This window comes from Cervus elaphus, chromosome 16 (genome assembly GCF_910594005.1).
Source record: "Cervus elaphus chromosome 16, mCerEla1.1, whole genome shotgun sequence".
Taxonomy (NCBI): Eukaryota; Metazoa; Chordata; class Mammalia; order Artiodactyla; family Cervidae; genus Cervus; species Cervus elaphus.
In genome coordinates, this window is record NC_057830.1 from 41,496,209 (window position 1) to 41,515,099 (window position 18,891).

An 18,891-nucleotide genomic window follows, 5' to 3' on the forward strand; every position below is an offset into this window, starting at 1 on the left:
CACCTCTCTGGTGGATGCAACAGGAATGAGATGGTTCTATGGCATCACTGATTGAATGGACATGAGTTTGAGCAAACTCCAGGAGATAGTGAAGGACAGGAAAGCCTGGAGTGCTGCAGTCCACACAGTGGCAAAGAGTCGGACACAACTGAGTGACTGACCTAAAGCCTGAGTGTGTGCTAACCTGCTTCAGTCGTGTCTCACTCTTTGCGACCCCGGGGAATGTAGCCCACTAGCTCCTCTGTCCATGGGATTCTCCAGGCAAGAATACTGGAGTGGGTTGTCATGCCCTCCTCCAGGCCATCTTCTCGATCCAGGGACCGAAGCCACATCTCTCATTATCTCTTGCATTGGCAGGCAGGATCTTTACCGCTAGAGCCACCTGGAAAGCCCCAATGAACCCTGACAACTAGAAAATGCAGGAAATAAGGACTGCTCCTAATTTAAACTGGAAGAGCAGCAAGTACAGGTTGTAACGAGGAAAACACACGATGAGGGACAACAGTGCCGACAGAAACAAGCAGGGATGCGTTCACCCACATAAAGAAAACATCTGTGCCATTCGGAAGAGGGGCCCGTCTACCTTTGGAGGGACAGTTGGAACCGGAATGAAAACTGAGGCCATGGTCAGCAGTGCCCACGCACACAGCCCATGTGGCGTGGTGTCACTCACCGGGCTTCCTGCGTCCCCAGAGCTGCTGGCGGTAACATCTCTGAGCGCTAGGCCGGGCAGCGTCCCCGAGTGAGCCAAGGTATCACGGCTGTCCTTCCAGTGCTGCTGCGGGGCCCTCTGTGGGCGGCCACCCTCATCCCCTGCCCTGCCCCCCGCTGGGGCCCGACTGTCCCCCTGGGATCCTTTCAGCCCTTGAGCTTGGGTGTTCCCAGCCCTCCACCACACCAGACTGGGATGCAACTCAGGACTTGGGCTTGAGATATCAAGGCGACTGTGAATCTGGAAGGACACAGTCCTGGGACCCGTGAGAGAGCAGGAGAGCAGAGCCCCCACGGGGAGGAAGCAGAGTCGGGGAACGTGCCCACAGCCACGGCTGCCTCCTGCACAAGTGCCCCTTCGCCTCTCCTTGACCTGAAACAGAGCCCAGCTGCTGCTGTTCCGCAGGTGCTTCCAGGAGATGCACCTCCTGCAAGAGCCATTGTCCTGCGGCTCTGGGGCTGCCTGAGTGTGCTCAGGAGCATCAGACAAGTGGAGCTGCCACACCTCATACTGGAGGTGGGGGGCCTGATAGTGGGGAACGGCCTGAGGCCGGGGGAGGGTCTGAGGGTGGGGGAGGGCCTGATGCTGGACTAGGGTCTCATGCTGGGGGAGGGTCTGATGCGGGAGGTGCCTGTCGCTGTGGGAAGGTCTGATGCTGGGGGAACGTATGATGTTGGACTAGGGCCTGATGATTGTGGGGAACATCTGATGCTGGACTAGGATCTGATACTGGGGGAGGGTCTAATGCTGGGGAAGGTCTGATTCTGGACTAGGGCCTGATGTTGGAGGAGGGCCTAATGCTGGGGGCAGGGCCTGATGCTGGGGAGGGTCTGATGCTGGAGGAGGGCCTGATGCGGGACTAGGGCCTGATGCTGGGCGGGAATGTCTGATGCTGGACAAGGGCCTGTTGCTGGACTAGGGCCTGATGCTGGGGGAGGGCCTGATGCTGGACTAGGGCCTGATGCTGGGGGGGAATGTCTGATGCTGGACTAGGGCCTGATGCTGGGGGAGAATGTCTGATGCTGGACTAGGGCCTCATGCTGGGGGGAAACGACTGATGTTGGGGGGCAACCTCTGATGCTGGACTAGGGTCTGATGCTGGAGGAGTGCCTGATGCTGGGGGAGGATCTGATGCTGGACTAGGGCCTGATACAGGACTAGGGCCTGATGCTGGGGGGGAATGTCTGATGCTGGACTAGGGCCTGATGCTGGGCGAGGGTCTGATGCTGGAGGAGTGCCTGATGCTGGGCCAGGGTCTGATGTTGGACTAGGGCCTGATACTGGACTAGGGCCTGATGGTGGGGGGGAATGTCTGATGCTGGACCAGGGCCTGATGCTGGACTAGGGCCTGATGCTGGGGGGGAATGTCTGATGCTGGACTAGGGCCTGATGCTGGGCGAGGGTCTGATGCTGGAGGAGTGCCTGATGCTGGGGGAGGGTCTGATTCTGGGGGAGGGTCTGATGCTGGGGGAGGGCCTGATGCTGGACTAGGTCTGATGCTGGGGGGGAATGTCTGATGCTGGACTAGGGTCTGATGCTGGACTAGGGCCTCATGCTGGGGGAAATGACTGATTCTGGGGGGCAACCTCTGATGCTGAACTAGGGCCTGATGCTGGGCGAAGGTCTGATGCTGGAGGAGTGCCTGATGCTGGGGGAGGGTCTGATTCAGGGGGAGGGTCTGATGCTGGGGGAGGGCCTGACTCTGGACTAGGGTCTGATGCTGGGGGAGGGTCTGATGCTGGACTAGGGCCTGATGCTGGGGGAGGGTCTGACTCTGGAGGAGGGTGTGATGCTGGGGTAAGATCTGATGCTGGGGAAGGGTCTGATGCTGGACTAGGGCCTGATGCTGGGGGAGGGTCTGATGCTGGGGGAAGGTCTGATGCTGGGTAGGGTCTGATGCTGGACAAGGCCTGATGCTGAGCCAGGGTGTGATGCTGGGGCAGGGTCTGATCCTGGGGGAAGGTCTGATGCTGGAATAGGGCCTGATGCTGGGGGAGGGTCTGACTCTGGAGGAGGGTGTGATGCTGGGGGAAGGTCTGATGCTGGGTAGGGTCTGATGCTGGACAAGGCTTGATGCTGAGACAGGGTGTGATGCTGGGGTAGGGTCTTATGCTGTGGGAAGGTCTGATGCTGGACTAGGGCCTGATGCTGGGGGAGGGTCTGATGCTTGGGGAGGGCCTGATGCTGGACTAGGGTCTGATGCTGGGGGAGGGTCTGATGCTAGACTAGGGTCTGATGCTGGACTAGGGCCTGATGCTGGGGGGGAAGGTCTGATGCTGGGGGGAAGTCCTGATAATGGTGGGCAGCCTGCTCCCAGATATACAGAGTTGTGATGATAAATCTCTGTGAGAAAGCTTTTTTTCATACTTTCCTGACCACCTTGCTGTGTTCTTTTTTTCTGAAGCATAATTGCCGTGCAGTATCTGATTTCTGCCATACACCAATATGAATTAGCCATAGATGAACGTATGTCTCCTCCCTCTTGAATCTCCCTCCCACCTCCCCTTGCTACATTCTTGTTTCTATGGATATATGAATAATAAAGACTGTTGACTAAAATAACATAAAAAGCTCCCACACACAGGCGTGCACACGCACACTCCCTAGTGCATCATTCGGGTCCGCATCAGGGTTGCCCTCGGCCACCCCGCCCTGGGATCCACGGTGAGGCTTGACCCCCGCACTTTGTTCCCATCCTCGGCCCGCTGCCCACGCCTCCGCAGCAGAGGGGCCCTGTCCCCGCAGATGCTGAAGTGATGGAGCCTCTTGTCTCCAGAGCCAAGAGCATGAATACCAGGTCGGTCGTCCTTTGGGGACATCTATGCTTCCGCCTTCTAGCCTTTCCATTGTATCCATCCGTTTCTCTTAACAATGTCCGATGACACGGGCTCCCATTACCAGCTCTGGTCTGTTCTCAGAGTACAGCTTACCCTCGGCACACTCTATTGGCAGTGGGAAATTTTCCTTCAGTACTTTATTGAAAGAAAGCAATAAATAATACTGTGATAAAAATAGCTCAAAAGTAGACTGTACGTACTTCGTCACATATTCAGGAAGTTCACCAAAGATTAGTAGAAAAACAGAATGGTAACAATGAATTGTACAAGTAAATTAAAGGTGGAACCCACATGTAAAGAGACGTGCCGTCTCTGTCTACTGAGATATCACTGCATAATAAATGACGCACTGTGATCTGAACGCATCTCTTGCTGGCTTTTTTAATGTGCTCCTGAAAGAGTAAAAGTTACATTTGCTGCTTATACAATCCAAAATGGCTATGTCGTCAAAATCTACAAATGTATGCCTAGGTCCATTCTTTAAACATGTTTACAGATAAAAAGATGCTTTACATAAGAAAACTAAGGCCTTTGTTAGAGCTGCTCTACGCTGTCTGTGGGACGTGGCTCCTTCACCGTCCAGCGCACCAGCTCTGCAGCGGGTGCAGGGCATCGCGATTGGTCCCCGAAGAGTCTCAGCGGAGAGAGGGACCCGGGTCCTCAGAGACCAGGTCACGGGAGAGATTGTCATAGTCGTCTTCTACTCATGCTTTCAGCCCAGACTTCACTAGAAGCTCACATTCAACACCCAGTACTTTTAAATCGCTTCACTCTGCAGAGAAAAAGCATTTCTTGCTAGAAAAAGTACAGTTTAGGTCAGTCGTTAAAATAGAACAATTGGTTGAAAGTAAGTTCGCTCATTTCAGAGTGAGTGTTGGAGAGCTCGGTTACATTCTGGAAGGATAATGCACACCGTGTCATGATGATTTTACAATTGCAGGAAAACCCCTTCTCTCATGGTTTATCATTTAAAAATTAAACAAGAATAATTACAATAAATGCATCATTTACAAAAGCCCTATATTTGTTCATAGGATTTATACAGACAAGCATTACAGTACATTCATTTGGAAGACTAAAATCACGTATCAGAACATGAATTGATCTGAAAGGATATTTATAGCCTGGCTATACAAGAAAAAGTCAGTATATAAATAAAGTCATAAGTTTGCATAAATATAAGAAACATTAAATTTTAAAACATTTTCTCTATGGTATTCATGAATTTTTCACTAATTAAAAAGTCTGTAATAAAATACCTTAGGGGCCATACAACAACTTTAAACAGATTAAAGATCGCATCGAGTTCAAAATGTCTTTGTCGTATTCTGGACGCTGTATAATCACCTGTAGCATTAGTGCGGGTAAACTGGAAACACACACAGACGAGTCAGTCCTGGGGCGGCGGCTGCTGAAGGTGGCAGGAAGGAGGGGAAGGGCTGTTCCTTGTGGGGTGTCCACAGATTGCACCTCACCCCTCACTGATGAGCACTTAGGCCGTTTCCAAACACTTGTCACTGTTCTGGAGAAAACAATCATCGCCCAGCTCCTACTTAATTTCCTAGAATATGTTTCTAGAATTGGAGTGTAAACATATGTAAACATTATTCATTCCATCCTCTGTTCATCCACCTAGCCAGCCAGCCAGCCATCTGTTCATCCATCCATCTACTCACAAATCCATCCATCCATCCACTCACTAATTCATCCATCCATCCATCCACCCATCCATCCAGTCAGTCAGTCATCTGTCCATCCCTCTACTATTATCTACTCATTAATCCATTCATCCACCCATCCATCCATCCATCTGTGTATCAATCCATCCAGCTATCCAACCACCATCTGTCCATGCATCTATCCAACCACGCATCCATCCATCTACCTGTCTCACCACCCTTCCATCCATCCACGCATTAATCCATCCATCCATCTGTTCATTTATCCATCCATCATCCATCTGTTCATTTATCCATCCATCATCCATCTGTTCATTTATCCATCCATCCATCCATCTATACAAACTTCCTTCCTCCCTCCCCTGATCCCTTCCTTCCATCCTTCGTTCCTCAGTAGAACTTTACATTTTTGTGCAGATTGGTATCTTATTCCTCTTAAGTTTAATCATAGGGTATCTCTATTCCCCCCACAACCTTGCTCTTTCTGATTGCATCCTTTCTCCACTGCAATTTCCAGGAATTACACACTGATTCTTTTGCCAACAATAACTCTGGAGAGTTGTTACCATCTGACTCCCTGACAGAGCTGTTCTATTATTACCATGTTTCAGCTGATACTTTTGTGTTTTTCAGGTAGGCCATTATATCATCTTCAATCACTGGCTAATTTATTTCCCTCTTTCAGCTATCACAATTATTATTGAATTTTCTTGTTCGATAGCACATTCTAGAACTTTCAGAGCATTGATAATTAACAGAGGTGATCACAGCATCCTTGACTTGTCCCTGACTTTAATGAGACCACTTGTGACACATCACTATTCAGTGTGATTTTGGCCCTTGGCTTGAAATAGATGTTTCCAACTCTGTTTCAAAGCTGTCCTTTTTGGTTTTTAAAGAGTTTTTTAGTGGGAAGATGTTCAGTTCTATCCAAATGAAGTGGGCAACAGAGGATGAGGTGGTCAGGTGGCATCACAGACTCCATGGACATGAGCAAATTCTAGGAGATAGTGAAGAACAGGGAAGCCTGGGGTGCTGCAGTTCATGGGGTTGCAAAGAGTAAGAACGACTTAGCAATAGAACAATAATAACAACAGTGGGAAGATGTTGAGTTCTATCCAATCTCTTCTTCAGCATCAAGTCAAGAAGACCACACCTGGGGTGGAATGTAGGAGGCCATGATTCTCCTGCCCTGGCCTGTAGCTGCCCCCTTTGCCACGCTACTTTGCAACATTTCCCGTCAAGAGACACAGCGTATTTCTGCAGCTTCTGGGCTGGCCTTGTGACTTGGCTTGGCCAATAGAAACAGGCAAAGTGACAAGCCTCACAGGGCCTTGAGAGCACTGCTCTCTGGCCACTTCCCTGTGAACAATCCCAGGCCAGCCTGCTGGAGGACAGGACTCCCATCATCATCCCTGCCAGCAGCCAGCTTGTCCATCATGAACCATGGCTACCCTTGAGCAGCCAAGCTCAGCTGACCCACCAGCTGACTGTGGATGCAGGACTGTCCCCACTGGAGATCGACCACACATCTAGCCCCAGTCAGCCCCCGACCCACAGCCTGATGAGAGATAATGGGTGGCTGTTTGCAGCCACTAAGTTCTGGGTGGTTCACTGTGCAACAGTAGATAACCACAGAAAGGCTGTTCTCTTTTGGCCTCTTGAACATGAACTGATGTTTACTGTTGTGTCCTGGAAATCATAGAATGAGCCTATACGTGTGATTGGGCCCAATTTTTTGACATGCTGCCGAGTTGCCAAAAACTCAGCAAATGTGACCAGGCACTCTTGATCAGAATTGGCTGAGACTTTATAAAATCAAAGCCTCATTTTGTCTTATTGCTTCAAAAAATGATGCTACTGGGATTTCCCTGATGCTCCAGTGGCTAAGACCCCATGCTCCCAATGCAGAGGGCCTGGGTTTGATCCCTGCTCGGGAAATTAGATCCCACGTGCCACGACTAAAGATCCCACATGCTGTGACTAAAAGATCCAGCACGATGCAGCTAAGACTCAGCGTGCCCAAATAAATATTTAAAAACTGGTGCTGGAGTTGACCTGTCGGAGAGGATGGGGTGTGGTCGCTGGGTTGCCCAGGATGCCGGGTTCCAGGTGTGAGATGCTTAGAAGAGAATGAGTGTGATCTCCAGAGTGAGGACACGGTGGCAGACACCCGGAAGTCTTAGGCCCTGTAGACACAGCCAGCTGAGGCCACTTTCTGACTGGGGAGGGGGGAGAGGGCTAGCAACAGTTGGTACCATCCCGTAGTTGGTCATAAGGTCTAAGCCGAAAGAAGCTCCCAGAATACTGCTGTCCCTGGAGTTTTGTTGTGGTGGTTTTAAGTTATGTCCTCAAGTTTTGGGGTATTCCTCTGCTCAGAAGGGAACCCAATTTCCTGCTCCTTAAGTATGGACCGAGCTTAGGGACTCGTTTCTAGTGAATAGAATAAGGCAGAAATGACAGCATGTAACTACTGAAAAGTGGGCCATCAGAGGCATTTCAGACTCTTCCTCACTCTCTCTCGCACTTCCTGCCCTGGGTGAAGCCAGCTGCCATGCTGTGAGGACACTCAAGCAGCCTGAGGAGAGGTCCATGTGGTGAGGAGCTGAGGCTCCGCCAACAGCCCTGTGAGTGTGCTATCTTGCAGGCTGATCTTCCAGTCCCAGAACAACCTTCAGATACCTGCAGCCCTACATGACATCTTGACGATAACCTCACAAGGGACTCCCAAGCCAGAATTGCACAGCTAAGCCATTTCTGAATTTCTGACCCCACTGAAAGAACCTGAGATAATAAATACACATTATTTTAAGCCACTAGGTGCTGAGCTTGTTTGTTCCACAGCGCAAGCTAACTAATATACTTCTTATGGTGGCTCTGAGTGGTGAGTTCATCCATGTCAACTTGTTCTCTTTCACGGACTCAAGGTTCTGGCACAGTTTTCTCCACTCTAAGATCCCACTAGCACAGACCTCTTCGTTTACTGGATACCCTACTTAAAACGTATGCCAACCCTTTGCTTGATAAAGAGTGAGTCTGGGTTTCTGGGACTGGTGTTGTACCTGAGAAGCAGGTCTCTGACCAAGGCTCTTCTACAGACCTCTGCAGGAGAAGACCTCAGAAGCTGCCTGACATCTGTCCTAACCGCCCTGCTGTTGGTCTCTCACCCTTGTGTAGGGTTTGGCGGCAAGCTCAACACAGGATACCACGTGTAGACAGAAGCCATGTCACGGATAATTCCATGGTGGGATTACATGGTCAGTGAGAAAGCCGAGGTAGTTTGAAGCAGGGGTGGGTTCCAGCACGGTCCTCTCCTGATGTCTTAAAACCATCTCATGGGAGCTTCACACACGTGCCAGAGACAGGCACACACGATACATTTTTGGTAATGAAGCACTTGCACATGGCCAGCACCCAGGAGCCCCCTTCCTGACCCCCAAGGGGAAACCACTACCCCGATTGTTGTCTGCTCACAACGCTTCACTCACCTGGTCCACTCTGTCCAACTGGACACCACACTCGCCTCCAAACCCCCAGATGGAGTCAACCTGCAAGCAGCACTTGGAGAGCTTTGACTGATACTCATGGCCGACAGCTGACTGAAACAGGGGCAAAAGTGAAGCATCAGACACCCAGCAGCATGGCCACACTGGACCCGCCCCCCGACCCTGAGGCAGCCTGCACTTCTGGTCGGCATGGGTGACGCAAACAAAATCACTCAACGTGGAAGCCGGCCCAGAGGGAGGTAACTCCATGGGGCATCACAACACTGGGGCCCCCCAGTCAGGTGTTTGAACCCTCTCCACACCAGGCTCCCCAGAAGTCTCCCAAGAACCCCAGCCTCAGGGGGCCTTCTGAGGTGCCTGGGTGTGAAGAACCAGGAAGCCAGCCCCAACCAGAACCACAGAGCCAGCAGCCTGCCAACGACTCCTAAGCCCACTTCCAGGAAGACTGCTGGCAGTGATCACCCTTTTCAGGTGGGACACTGTCAAAGCACGTGGCCCAGAAATCAGGGCACAAACTGCAATACAGATGGCATGCTTCAGGCACACCGCACGTTCAGTGTCAACACCTGCCACACACCCAGCCCGCCCAGGTGTGCAGTGGGGCCTGCCACCGTCCCGCCACCCCCCAGTCAGGGAAGCGGGTCTGGTGACCTCCCAAGGCCACATGCACACCGAGCAGTCCACCCCGAGCTCCCGCTGTGTGGTCAGCAAGCCATGGCCCATGGCCCACATCCAGCACTGAGGTTCTTTGTAAATAACATACAAAGAACATACAGATGTTTCTGAACATTGTTCCTTTACAGAAAATCTATGTCTAACTTCCTGTCAAGACAATACAGTTAGTTCAGGAGCCACCAGAGACCCTGTGGTGGCCGGGAAGCTAAAAATATTTACACCCCGAATGCTGAGCGGCCCCGCGCCGCTCCAGTCGCCCAGACATGACCCTCAGAGTAAGGCAGCAGGCGCCCTCGGCAGAATGGAGAGTGGTCACGGACCTCTTTGTGGACACTGAGGATGCAGGACAGATGACTGACGCATGACCCAATGCCGGGCGAGGAGGCGGCTCGTCCAGCCTAGCTCCTCCCCAAGGACTCACCCCCACCTTGGCCCCCTCCTTCAATACAGTGAGGGGCCTGACGGCGCACTACCAACTCCTCTCCTGCTTGTTTATCCGGAACTTCAGGGGCAGCGTTTGGGGTCCAACCCCCACAGGGTCACCACCACCTCTGACAACTCTGCAGGCAGCTCAGGGCGCGCGTTCTTCCACAGCCAGGGAGCAAAGCAGGATTTATTTTCCAGTCTGGAGCTGTTACTTTCTCTCCCTCCCAGGCTGGATTCGATGACCACAGCCCATAGCCGATCTGGAGCACTGCCAATCTGGAGCACCGCGGCTTCCAAAAATTTGTGGCAGAGACCACCCATTTGCAGCTTCAGGGGTCTCACCCAGAAAACATCAGCAAGGTAACATGGAGGCAGCAGCATGCCCAAAGGATCCGCCAGCGTGACTCTTCATCACCAAGAAGTCAGAGAGAACTGTTCCAAAAATATGGCCAGAGTGAAAGCTTAGTGATTCTCCCAACTTTCTGATCAAAACAGCTTTCTCCCCCAGATTGGCCTTGGTCTCACACTGACGAGACTCTATTTCTGAGATAGTCAGCACCAGGCAGAGCACTGTGGGAAGCAGGGATGACGGGCTGGTCATGAAAGGCACCCCTCTCTCAAGCAGGTGCTGGCTCACCAGTGTGACAAGCCCTGCCATTCTGGGCTGAGGGCGATCCAGACACAAGGCAGATGGGGTGGAATTACAGAGGAATCTGACCCCAGCTTACACCTCAGCACAGAGTAAAGGCAGACATCTCAAGTCACCCAGCCTGGGAAATGCGCTCCCGCTTCACTGCAGATGCAGCACACCTGCTCCAGTCTATTGTCCTCTCTGCAGGGTGGACACAGCCCCCAGCTGATCAGCCCCCTCTCTGAGTACCAGCAAAGGATGCTGCACTGTTAACAGCTTCAGTCCCACCTACTTAGACCTGCCTGTCCTCAGTCTGGTGGGCCACGGTTTGACACCGGAGGACAGGGTCCTCTCTGAAGGTCACCAAGTGTGCGAAGGACAACAGCACGCTAGGTGGCTGACTTTCCAGCCTTGACATGAAACCAGGCGCTGAAACTCGGCTCTGGGCTGCAGATGGGAACCTCTAAAGGCTTCAGCCTGAACTACACGTGACGCCCATTCCAGCAGTCTGTCTGGCTGTGGGCCTCTGTCCTGGTCACAGAGCTGGCCTCTGGTAGGACCTGATCTCCAGCTGCAGGCTTCCCAAACCACCTCCCTCCCCAGCAAGAGAGCTTCCAGAAACCACAGCCCTTCTCGGCTAAGGTCAATTGAGAGAGAGTTACTTCTGGCCAACTCGTCCTCAACAAGTGGATTCCCAACTTTTCAACGGAAGGGGAGGGCTGAGAGATGACCCTGCTGACCCTGGCGAGGTCAAGCATGCCAGGACTGACACCACGTGGGTCGGCCCTTACCTTGTCCATCCTGTCCTGCTCCACGCCAAACTTCCCTCCGTAGCCAGGAGAGGCTTTGGGTCCCATTTCCAGCTCTTTCTCCCTGAGGGTCTGGTGTTCTTGAAACACATTCTCCCGCAACTTGTGGATACTTGGGAGGGAAGAGATGGAAGACGAACAAATCGGTCACATAGACAGCCAAGACATGCGTCTGTGCTTTCTGGAAGGACCGACAAGGACGTTATCTCTGCAATCTGTGAGGTGTCATTCCCCGGTGGCTCCCCAGCCCGGCCTCCCTTGTGTTCACTTTACTGCACCTCCAGCTGCCCCCAACTCCAGCAGTTTTCAGAGTCAGAAGCAGGTTAATGGGGACAAAAGCAAGCCTGAACACACACAATGAGGCATCTCCAAGCCCCTACAGAACCTGGGGCTACGACGTGGACAGCATTCCTCCACGTGGAGGACAGCTCCTGGGGTTCACAAGACACATGAACCGGGAGAGTCAGCTCGATAAACGTTACCAGAGGCAAATGGGAGACAAAGCCAACAGGCTTGCACCCGGACGACCCTAGGCCAGGAACCAAGAGATGTGGAATATTCAGATGGTTTCTCTCAACATGAAGCAGCCCGGCTTTCCATTCAAAGGTGAAGTGAGAGGCTTATAGAACTTAAGCTGTAAAAGTTATTTTCACTTTAAGCGCTAGGAGCAGCGGAACAGATCACAAGATGCAGCCAGAACCGGGCAGGCCAGACAGCTCTCACCCAAGGTAGCCGAAGGACACCTCACTGCACATCCGCATGGCAATCCCAGACGTACGGCTTAGAACACCAACCAGGACTGGCCACCTCCCAAGCCCCTGATGTGCTGGGGAAGAAGGCTATCTACACTTCCCTACAAGAAAATAAGCTACCCCGGAGGTGGCGAGTTAAGACGGGCCAAGTCAGGGACAATCCTTGCTTCGTGCAGTCTCCTATCTCGACCTTCATGAGAACATGAAGTTCAGGATTCAGCTCACGGGATTCAACTGACAACAACAGAATAATCACATTATAACAAAATAATACACATTAAGCAGGGGGTGTTTTTGATCTCAGGTCTTCAAAGACAGCCCATGCTTTAGAAATCTCCCTCCGCAGAGAGAACAGCTTAAGAGACTGTGTTTCTCGATGAAAACTACAAGGTTGAAAACCAGACTGGAGAGTAAGAAGTACAGCAGTCACGGGCAATGAGGATTTAAAGTCACTGAGCACATCTTTACACATGCACGTACACAAACACTTACGCATGTACATGTCAGACCTCATTTTTATCTACTGTGTAAACAAGGGACCAGACAACACAGAAGCAGGGCCAGCCCACAGAAGCAGGGCACTCGTGCTGACCAGCGGGGAGCGTGCCCCACCTCACCCCTTCACATTTCAGAATGTCACTTTCACACAAAGATCGAGAAAGTCTCTTACTTGATGTGTTCCCGGTGCCCAGATAATGGCACGGCCTTGGCCCCCCATCTCTGCTCTTTTTCACTTACGTCATTCTGAAAAGGAAAAGAAAGAATGAGGACACCCCACATCCTGGATTGTAAAACAGCCCTCCACCCACGCACCCACCCAAAAACCTGGGAGGATCCACTTCAGGAGACGGGAAAGGTGGGCAGACTGGCGGCTCCTACCACAAAATCGGGGGCAGTCCTCCCAAGTGTTGGCTCCCCCGTCGTCCGGGGTGATGGACACAGTGTGGCTGGCCGAGGCTTTCCACATCTGGAAGAGCAGCACTGAGGGTCGCAGATGCCAGGAGAGCCCTGCCCAGAGACCTACACAGATGCTCTGCCCACAACCCCAAAACCCTGGACAGCACAGGGAGGGCAGGGAGCTATGTGCTCAAGAGGGCCACTCATGGGACATCCCTGGGGGTCCAGCAGCTAAGACTCCTTGCTCCCAATGCTGCGGGCCCAGATTCAATCCCTGGTCAAGGCACTAGATTCCCACATGCCAGAACCATTAAAATAAAAAAAGGTCACTCATAATCCCCGTGCCTGAGTGACACCGGAAGGATCAAAAGAAACCTAACATGAGAGCAGTCACAGGGCACAAACACAGAAGAAATACTCCTAGCTACAACTCAAATGACAAAATTTTCTGGAAAATAAAAAAAGTCCCGAGTGCTACTTCACTCAATGGGAACCTCCCGGACTAGGTCTCCTGACAACAGTGTTGTCCAACACTGGGAATGCGCTGTCGCCAATGGAAAAGTCTGCTGCATTTTATCGCAATTTTTTTTTAAAGCACCATTTTGACTTAAAAATAATTACTGGAAACCCTACAATGATTTTCTTAACTTAGACTCTGACAAGTCAATAAATCATTCAAGGGCTGCTTTACCATCTACTTGGGGAAACGCAGACACAGAGAATGCCAACTTCTGTGCCAGGCAGCCCCGAGGCAGGCCGCCCTGCCTCCTCAGCAGACCCCTGAAACACGGGAATTTATTGGCTCAGACAACAATGACACAGCCTCGCAGCCGGACCATGCTGCTCTTTGCATAACTGCAAAGGCAAAATCTAGCCTTTCAGGACTTCAAAAGAAAGCGATGAAGAATGGTTTCATTCTCCCCAGAACTACTCATAAAACTGCACACAGGCCAGGAAGAAACTGAAGGCTTGTTTGCACGCAACCAGAAGCCCCAACCCTGGTTTCTGAGCTGAGGACACTGCCAGTCTCACTTGGTGGGGCCACATGCTCTGTGCTCTGTGTGGATCCAAACAGGACGGGAGCCCTTCGCAGGCCTGAGAGTCCCCCAGGCAGCTCCACCTGAGCCCCAGCTCCTATAGGCCACAAGTCCAAGATGGTGGCGGGGATGGATCGAGGAGAAAAGCTCTGATTCCCAGATTGGACTCCTGCCACATCCCTTGGGCAGGGAAGCATGTGCCACCAGGTGGGCAGGATCAACGCAGTCCCCTGGACACTGTCCCACCGGGACCCTTGCTCCCCTCTGATTAGGTGAAGCAAGGCAGGAAGCGCCCAGACACAAACTGCTTTGGGCACAACCTTTGGGAACCGACAGACCGGCTCAGCACCGGCAGGCATAACCAGCATGCCTGTTCACACATGGAGACACAGTTGCCTGAAACCCAAATGCTCTGCCCTAAGCCTCTGCCTCCCCAAGTCAAGACTGCCCGTGGTAGCACACTGGCCTGAGAAGGGGCTGCCCACCCACAGGACTCCGGTTGCCTAGTGGTCTCCTCAGCCAGTGAGGGGACGGTCGGTCATGCAGAAGGACAGGGTCTCCAGCGAGATGCACTCCCCACCCAAGGACAAGGTGAAACCCGCGTCCTGGCCTGTGGCTTCTCCACGCTGGCGTCACAGAAGTCGCTGGGCCCACTCTCCACCCGTCTCTCCAGAAGGCAGCCTCACTCGTGGGCAGGTGAGCACTGGCCGGTTCGCCCCCGCGTCATGGCCACAGGCTCCCCACTCCCCCATGGAACAGGAAGAAGGGGCCAGGTGGCTGCCCCAGGGGGAGGTGCCCCGAGTCCTCCACTCCAGAGTCCTGTGGAATCCCCTCTGCTTTCTAGACCACAGGCAACACCAAAATTGCCTTTATGTTTCAAACAAGAAAATTTCCTCCCAGAAAGTTATCGTCCCTCTCTCTGCAAACCCAGTGAGAAAACACCCCTCGCGTTCCTTGTCCAAGGGGTTTCCCTGCCTGCCCAGTGGAGCATATGAGCACGCTCACGGTGCACAAACCTTTCTTCTCCAGGTGCAGATTTGAGACGCTCAGAAAACGCTGCTGAAAACGCAGTAATCCAATGAAGAATTCCCAGGCACTGGGGAGAGTTTCTGTCTGTAAAAAGATTAAGAGTAAAAAGCTCAGAAGGATATGTGCTGACAGGCACCCTGGGCCAATCTTTGTGTGCTGAGATCCTTTTAGAATACCTCTGAAATCCTCCCCAACATAACAAGGTTTTGTAAAGAAATTTGTATTTCCCTAACCAAAGACTTCAACTAACTTTCAGCCACAGTGAGAAACTACAGGAAATAACCAAAGACTTCAACTAACTTTCAGTCACAGTGAGAAACTACAGGAAATAAAGAAGTTCCATAAGATTTACAACTGTATGAAGTTTCTTCTTAATGCAAACAGAAATCATTGCTTCAATGGCTAGTGTACATTTTTGTTTGCTAAAATCCTGAGAGCTTTCCATTTCTGGTTCATCCTAATTTATTCTGCGATACAATTCTATTACTCTGGGTGTGTGTGTGTGTATGTATGTATATATATATACACACATATATATATATATATGGCTTCCCTGGTGGCTCAGACAGTAAAGAAGCTGCCTGCAATGCGGGAGACCCAGGTTCAAGCCCTGGATGGGGAAGAGTCCCCAGAAGAATGAATGGCAACCCACTCCAATATTTTTGCAGGCAAATTTCCATGGATAGAGGAGCCTCGCGGGCTACAGTCCATGAGGCCACAGATTCGGACATGACTGACTGACTACCATTCTCACACTTTCATATAGATGTATGTATGAGAAGCACTCCCTAAAGGGATGGTGACATGACTGGGCTAGAACTCAGAGCAGTGACTGCTATCGGAAAGTGAAGAATGGTGACTCGGGGCGCAAAAGAGAAGCAAGCTGCGTCTCTAATGAACAGGTACGGTTACTTCATAAGACCAACACTCCAATTCTCCAAGCCACCAGCTCAGCACCTCTCCCCTAAAACCACAGGATAGCTCTGACTAGACACCGCACTGCTAGACATTACACATGAATAGAATCCCCTTGTTCCCAGGACCAGACTTGTCACAGGAATACACCGTCTGTGCTGACGTGTGGCCTGGCATTCACTAGCAACCAGACAGAAGATGCTCTGCTGGCCTTCCTCAATTCTGCCTTTAGAAATCCTAACCTGTGTAGGTTGCTTAGTACATTCTGGGTACTGCAGTTATCATCCAGCATCTATGAAAATCTTGCCAAGGGTAGCTAGTGATAGGCTCAAATCTATAATAATCTATTCCCTCTCAATATTTTTAATTAAAAAAATCATAAAAACAACTCTTTGAAAAATTAAAGGCTTTTTTTTTTTTTAATCCAAAGATAATGTCTCTGGACCCCTACCTCACACCACACACAAAAATTAACTGGAAAAAATGAATCAAAAAGCTAAGTGTCTGAACTAAAACTATTAAATTCTTAGGAAAAAAAATAAGCATAGATTTTCATCACCTTGAATTCAACAACAGACTTTAGATGCTTTGCCGTCACCAAAAGCACAAGTGAAAACAGAAAAAAACAAATTGGACAAAATTTTAAACTTTTGGCTTCAAAAGACACCCATCAAAGTTAACATTATTTATGGAATGAGAGACACTATTTTCAAATCATCTATCCAGAATATATAAAGAACTCTTACAAGTCAATAATAAAAAGGACAAATAACCACATTTTTAAATGGGGAAAGGATCTGAACAGACATTTCTCCAAAGACATACAAATGGGTGATAAGCTTCTGAAAAGACAGTATCAAACCATTAAGGGAATGCAAATCAAACCCGACTTTTAGGACACCACTCCACATGTTCCAGGGTGGCTATAGTCCAAAAAACAGAAAACAAGTTTGGTGAAGGCGTGCAGAAAGCAGAAGGCTCTTATGCTGGCGGTGGAAATGGAAAATCAAAGAATCTGACAGTTCTTCCAAAGGTTAAAACACAGAGGTGCCACAGATCCCAGCAACTCCATTCTTAGGTATTGAGAAAACTTGTTCACAGAGCATCACTCCCAACAGCCCAAAGTGAAAAGAACCCAATATCCTTGTGAAGTGATAGACACGCAGCAGGTGGTCTATCCAATCAATGGAATGTTACTAATATCTGACGATAAAAGGAGTTAAGTACTGACATCCACTACAACACGGACAACGCTTTACAAATCCTATGCTAAGTGAAGAAGCCGGACACAGAAGACCATACATTATACAGGCCCATTTCTATGAGTGGCCAGATCTGGTAAGTCTACAGCGAGAAAAAGTAGACTACTGGTTGCCTAGTGGGGGTGAGGGAACATGATAAGGTTTCTGAGGTGATGAAACCACCAACGCTGAGTTAGCCGTCCACGTGCCCACCCTCTCCAGTGTAGCAGAGGAAACAGGTCTCACACGGCCCACTCTCCACACCACCATTGCCCAGAGGACTCCCTTCGCACCCCTGCCTCCTGCACAGTCAAAGAGGAGACCTCTGATGGACAAGGGCCCCAGGACGGCGCAGCCCACTGCAACACAGGGCAGACCCCAGGGATCCTAACTTTCTCTCTCAACCAGGCGCTTGCCCAGCCCCTGCTGCACTGCACGGACCAAAGATCACAATCACCAAGGACTCCATGCAAGTGAAGTTTTCACAGTATGTTTCTCAAAATGCTGCAAGGAAAAGGCCATGGGGGACACACTGCCAGTTACTGAGGGGGGTATGGAGCAGAGCATCAAAGACAACCCGCACACCCTTGCCATCTCGGGTCTGGGAACACTTTCCACCCCGAGAGGCGCGGGCCAGCCTCCAGAACCAGCTCCCGGACTCAACCGCCTTCAGGCTCTGCCCAGCGCCGGCCAGCGGGGCGGTGGGGCGAATCACGCGGTCGGCACCGGCGGGTTAAGCCCCTAGCGAGCTCGGGGGCCAGGTCGCCGCAGAGCCAGCGGGGCGCGCTCGCCCGGGACACCTCGGAGCTCTGCCCAGCGGGAAGTGCGTTCCTCACCCCCGCTCCCCCAGGCCAGACGCGGACAGATTCCAGGCAGAGGAAGCCCTGTCCCTCTGGCCCCAGACCCTCTGCAGGGGCACCAAGCTGCCACAAGAGTGACTCCCTTCCAGGTGACTCCCAGCCCGCACCCTGAGAGGCTGTTCCCAATCCAGAGCCGCTCCACTCTGCCGCCGCGCTGGTCGCTGCCTTTCCACTGACCAGGCTGCAATATCTCCCCATCGCTGTGGGCCCGGGAGCTGGGAGGGAGCTGGGAGGGAGCCGCCCGCCCGGCCTTCGAGAGACCCCGGCCCCTCCCCCTCGGCCCTCCACCACTTGACCTCCGGAGTACCAGACCCTCTCCTCCCCGGAGGGCTCCTCTCTTTCCCTAGACCCTCTAGGCTCTCCGCCCCCTCCCCCTAACCCTCCAGGTTCTGGACCCCCTCCCCGGGGCTCCCCGCTCTTCCCGGTACTCTCTGGGCCCTTGGCCCCCTTCCCCGATCACTTGGGGCCCGGCCTCTCCCCAACCCCTTCCTCCCGAACCCCGGGTCCTGCACCCCTCCTGGAGGGCTCCTCTCCTATCCTAGACGCCCTCCTCAACTCTCTGGCCCCTTCCTCTCAGGAGCCCGGGCATCCTCCCCTCAGACCCCGGACCCTCCGCCCCAGCCACCTAAGGACCGCGCACCCTGACCCCTCAGGCTCCGCCCCTTTCCGTTCCCCCAGCCCGCCCCCCTTTCTCCAACCTCATTCCCCTCCCCAGGACTTCCCTCAGGCCTGGTCCCGTCCCCTCAGTTCCCGGCCCATCCACGTCCCTCAGCCCCCCAGTCCCCTTCTCTCAGCCCCCGGCTCCTCCCCTTCCCTCAGCCCCCGGCTCCTTCCCTTCCCCTCAGCTCCTCGTTCCCCTACTCTTCTCTCAGCCCCCGGCCCCTT

At 52.1% G+C, this 18,891-nt stretch overlaps 1 protein-coding gene and 1 long non-coding RNA gene across 10 annotated transcripts; one reads left to right on the top strand and one right to left on the bottom strand.

Annotated features, from left to right (window-relative positions):
* Window positions 1-1,151: 1,151 nt before the first annotated feature.
* Window positions 1,152-2,971, top strand: LOC122672971. The gene is made up of 3 exons (XR_006334549.1): window positions 1,152-1,325; window positions 2,587-2,598; window positions 2,937-2,971. It is a non-coding gene; the product is annotated as an uncharacterized LOC122672971 (long non-coding RNA).
* A 696-nt stretch (window positions 2,972-3,667) lies between these two features.
* On the bottom strand, window positions 3,668-18,302 carry LOC122710284 (src substrate cortactin-like). Of its 9 annotated transcripts, XR_006345915.1 has the most exons (8): window positions 18,114-18,289; window positions 14,978-15,074; window positions 12,907-12,994; window positions 12,698-12,771; window positions 11,258-11,387; window positions 8,717-8,827; window positions 4,897-6,228; window positions 3,668-4,321 (listed from the first exon to the last, which is right to left on the bottom strand). XR_006345915.1 is itself a non-coding variant. In XM_043928034.1 (7 exons), exons 1-7 carry the CDS (start codon window positions 18,202-18,204, stop codon window positions 5,111-5,113), a joined length of 600 nt encoding a protein of 199 aa, XP_043783969.1. In that variant the 5' UTR covers window positions 18,205-18,302; the 3' UTR covers window positions 3,668-5,110. The 9 variants fall into 9 exon arrangements, 8 of the variants coding, with proteins under 8 accessions (XP_043783969.1, XP_043783965.1, XP_043783964.1 ...); XM_043928034.1 differs by having other exon boundaries at window positions 3,668-5,123; window positions 8,717-8,823; window positions 18,114-18,302; XM_043928030.1 differs by having other exon boundaries at window positions 3,668-6,228; window positions 8,717-8,823; window positions 18,114-18,302.
* Window positions 18,303-18,891: the final 589 nt, after the last annotated feature.

Excerpts from the sequence above, each read along its gene's own strand:
- LOC122710284 (XM_043928028.1), bottom strand. The coding sequence starts at position 18,204 with ATGGGGAGATATTGCAGCCTGGTCAGTGGAAAGGCAGCGACCAGCGCG. Across the intron at positions 15,075-18,113 it reads ATTGGGAACAGCCTCTCAGG|ACAGAAACTCTCCCCAGTGC; the intron begins GTGCGGGCTGGG and ends ATCTTTTTACAG. Across the intron at positions 12,995-14,977 it reads TCTGCACCTGGAGAAGAAAG|ATGTGGAAAGCCTCGGCCAG; the intron begins GTTTGTGCACCG and ends CTGCTCTTCCAG.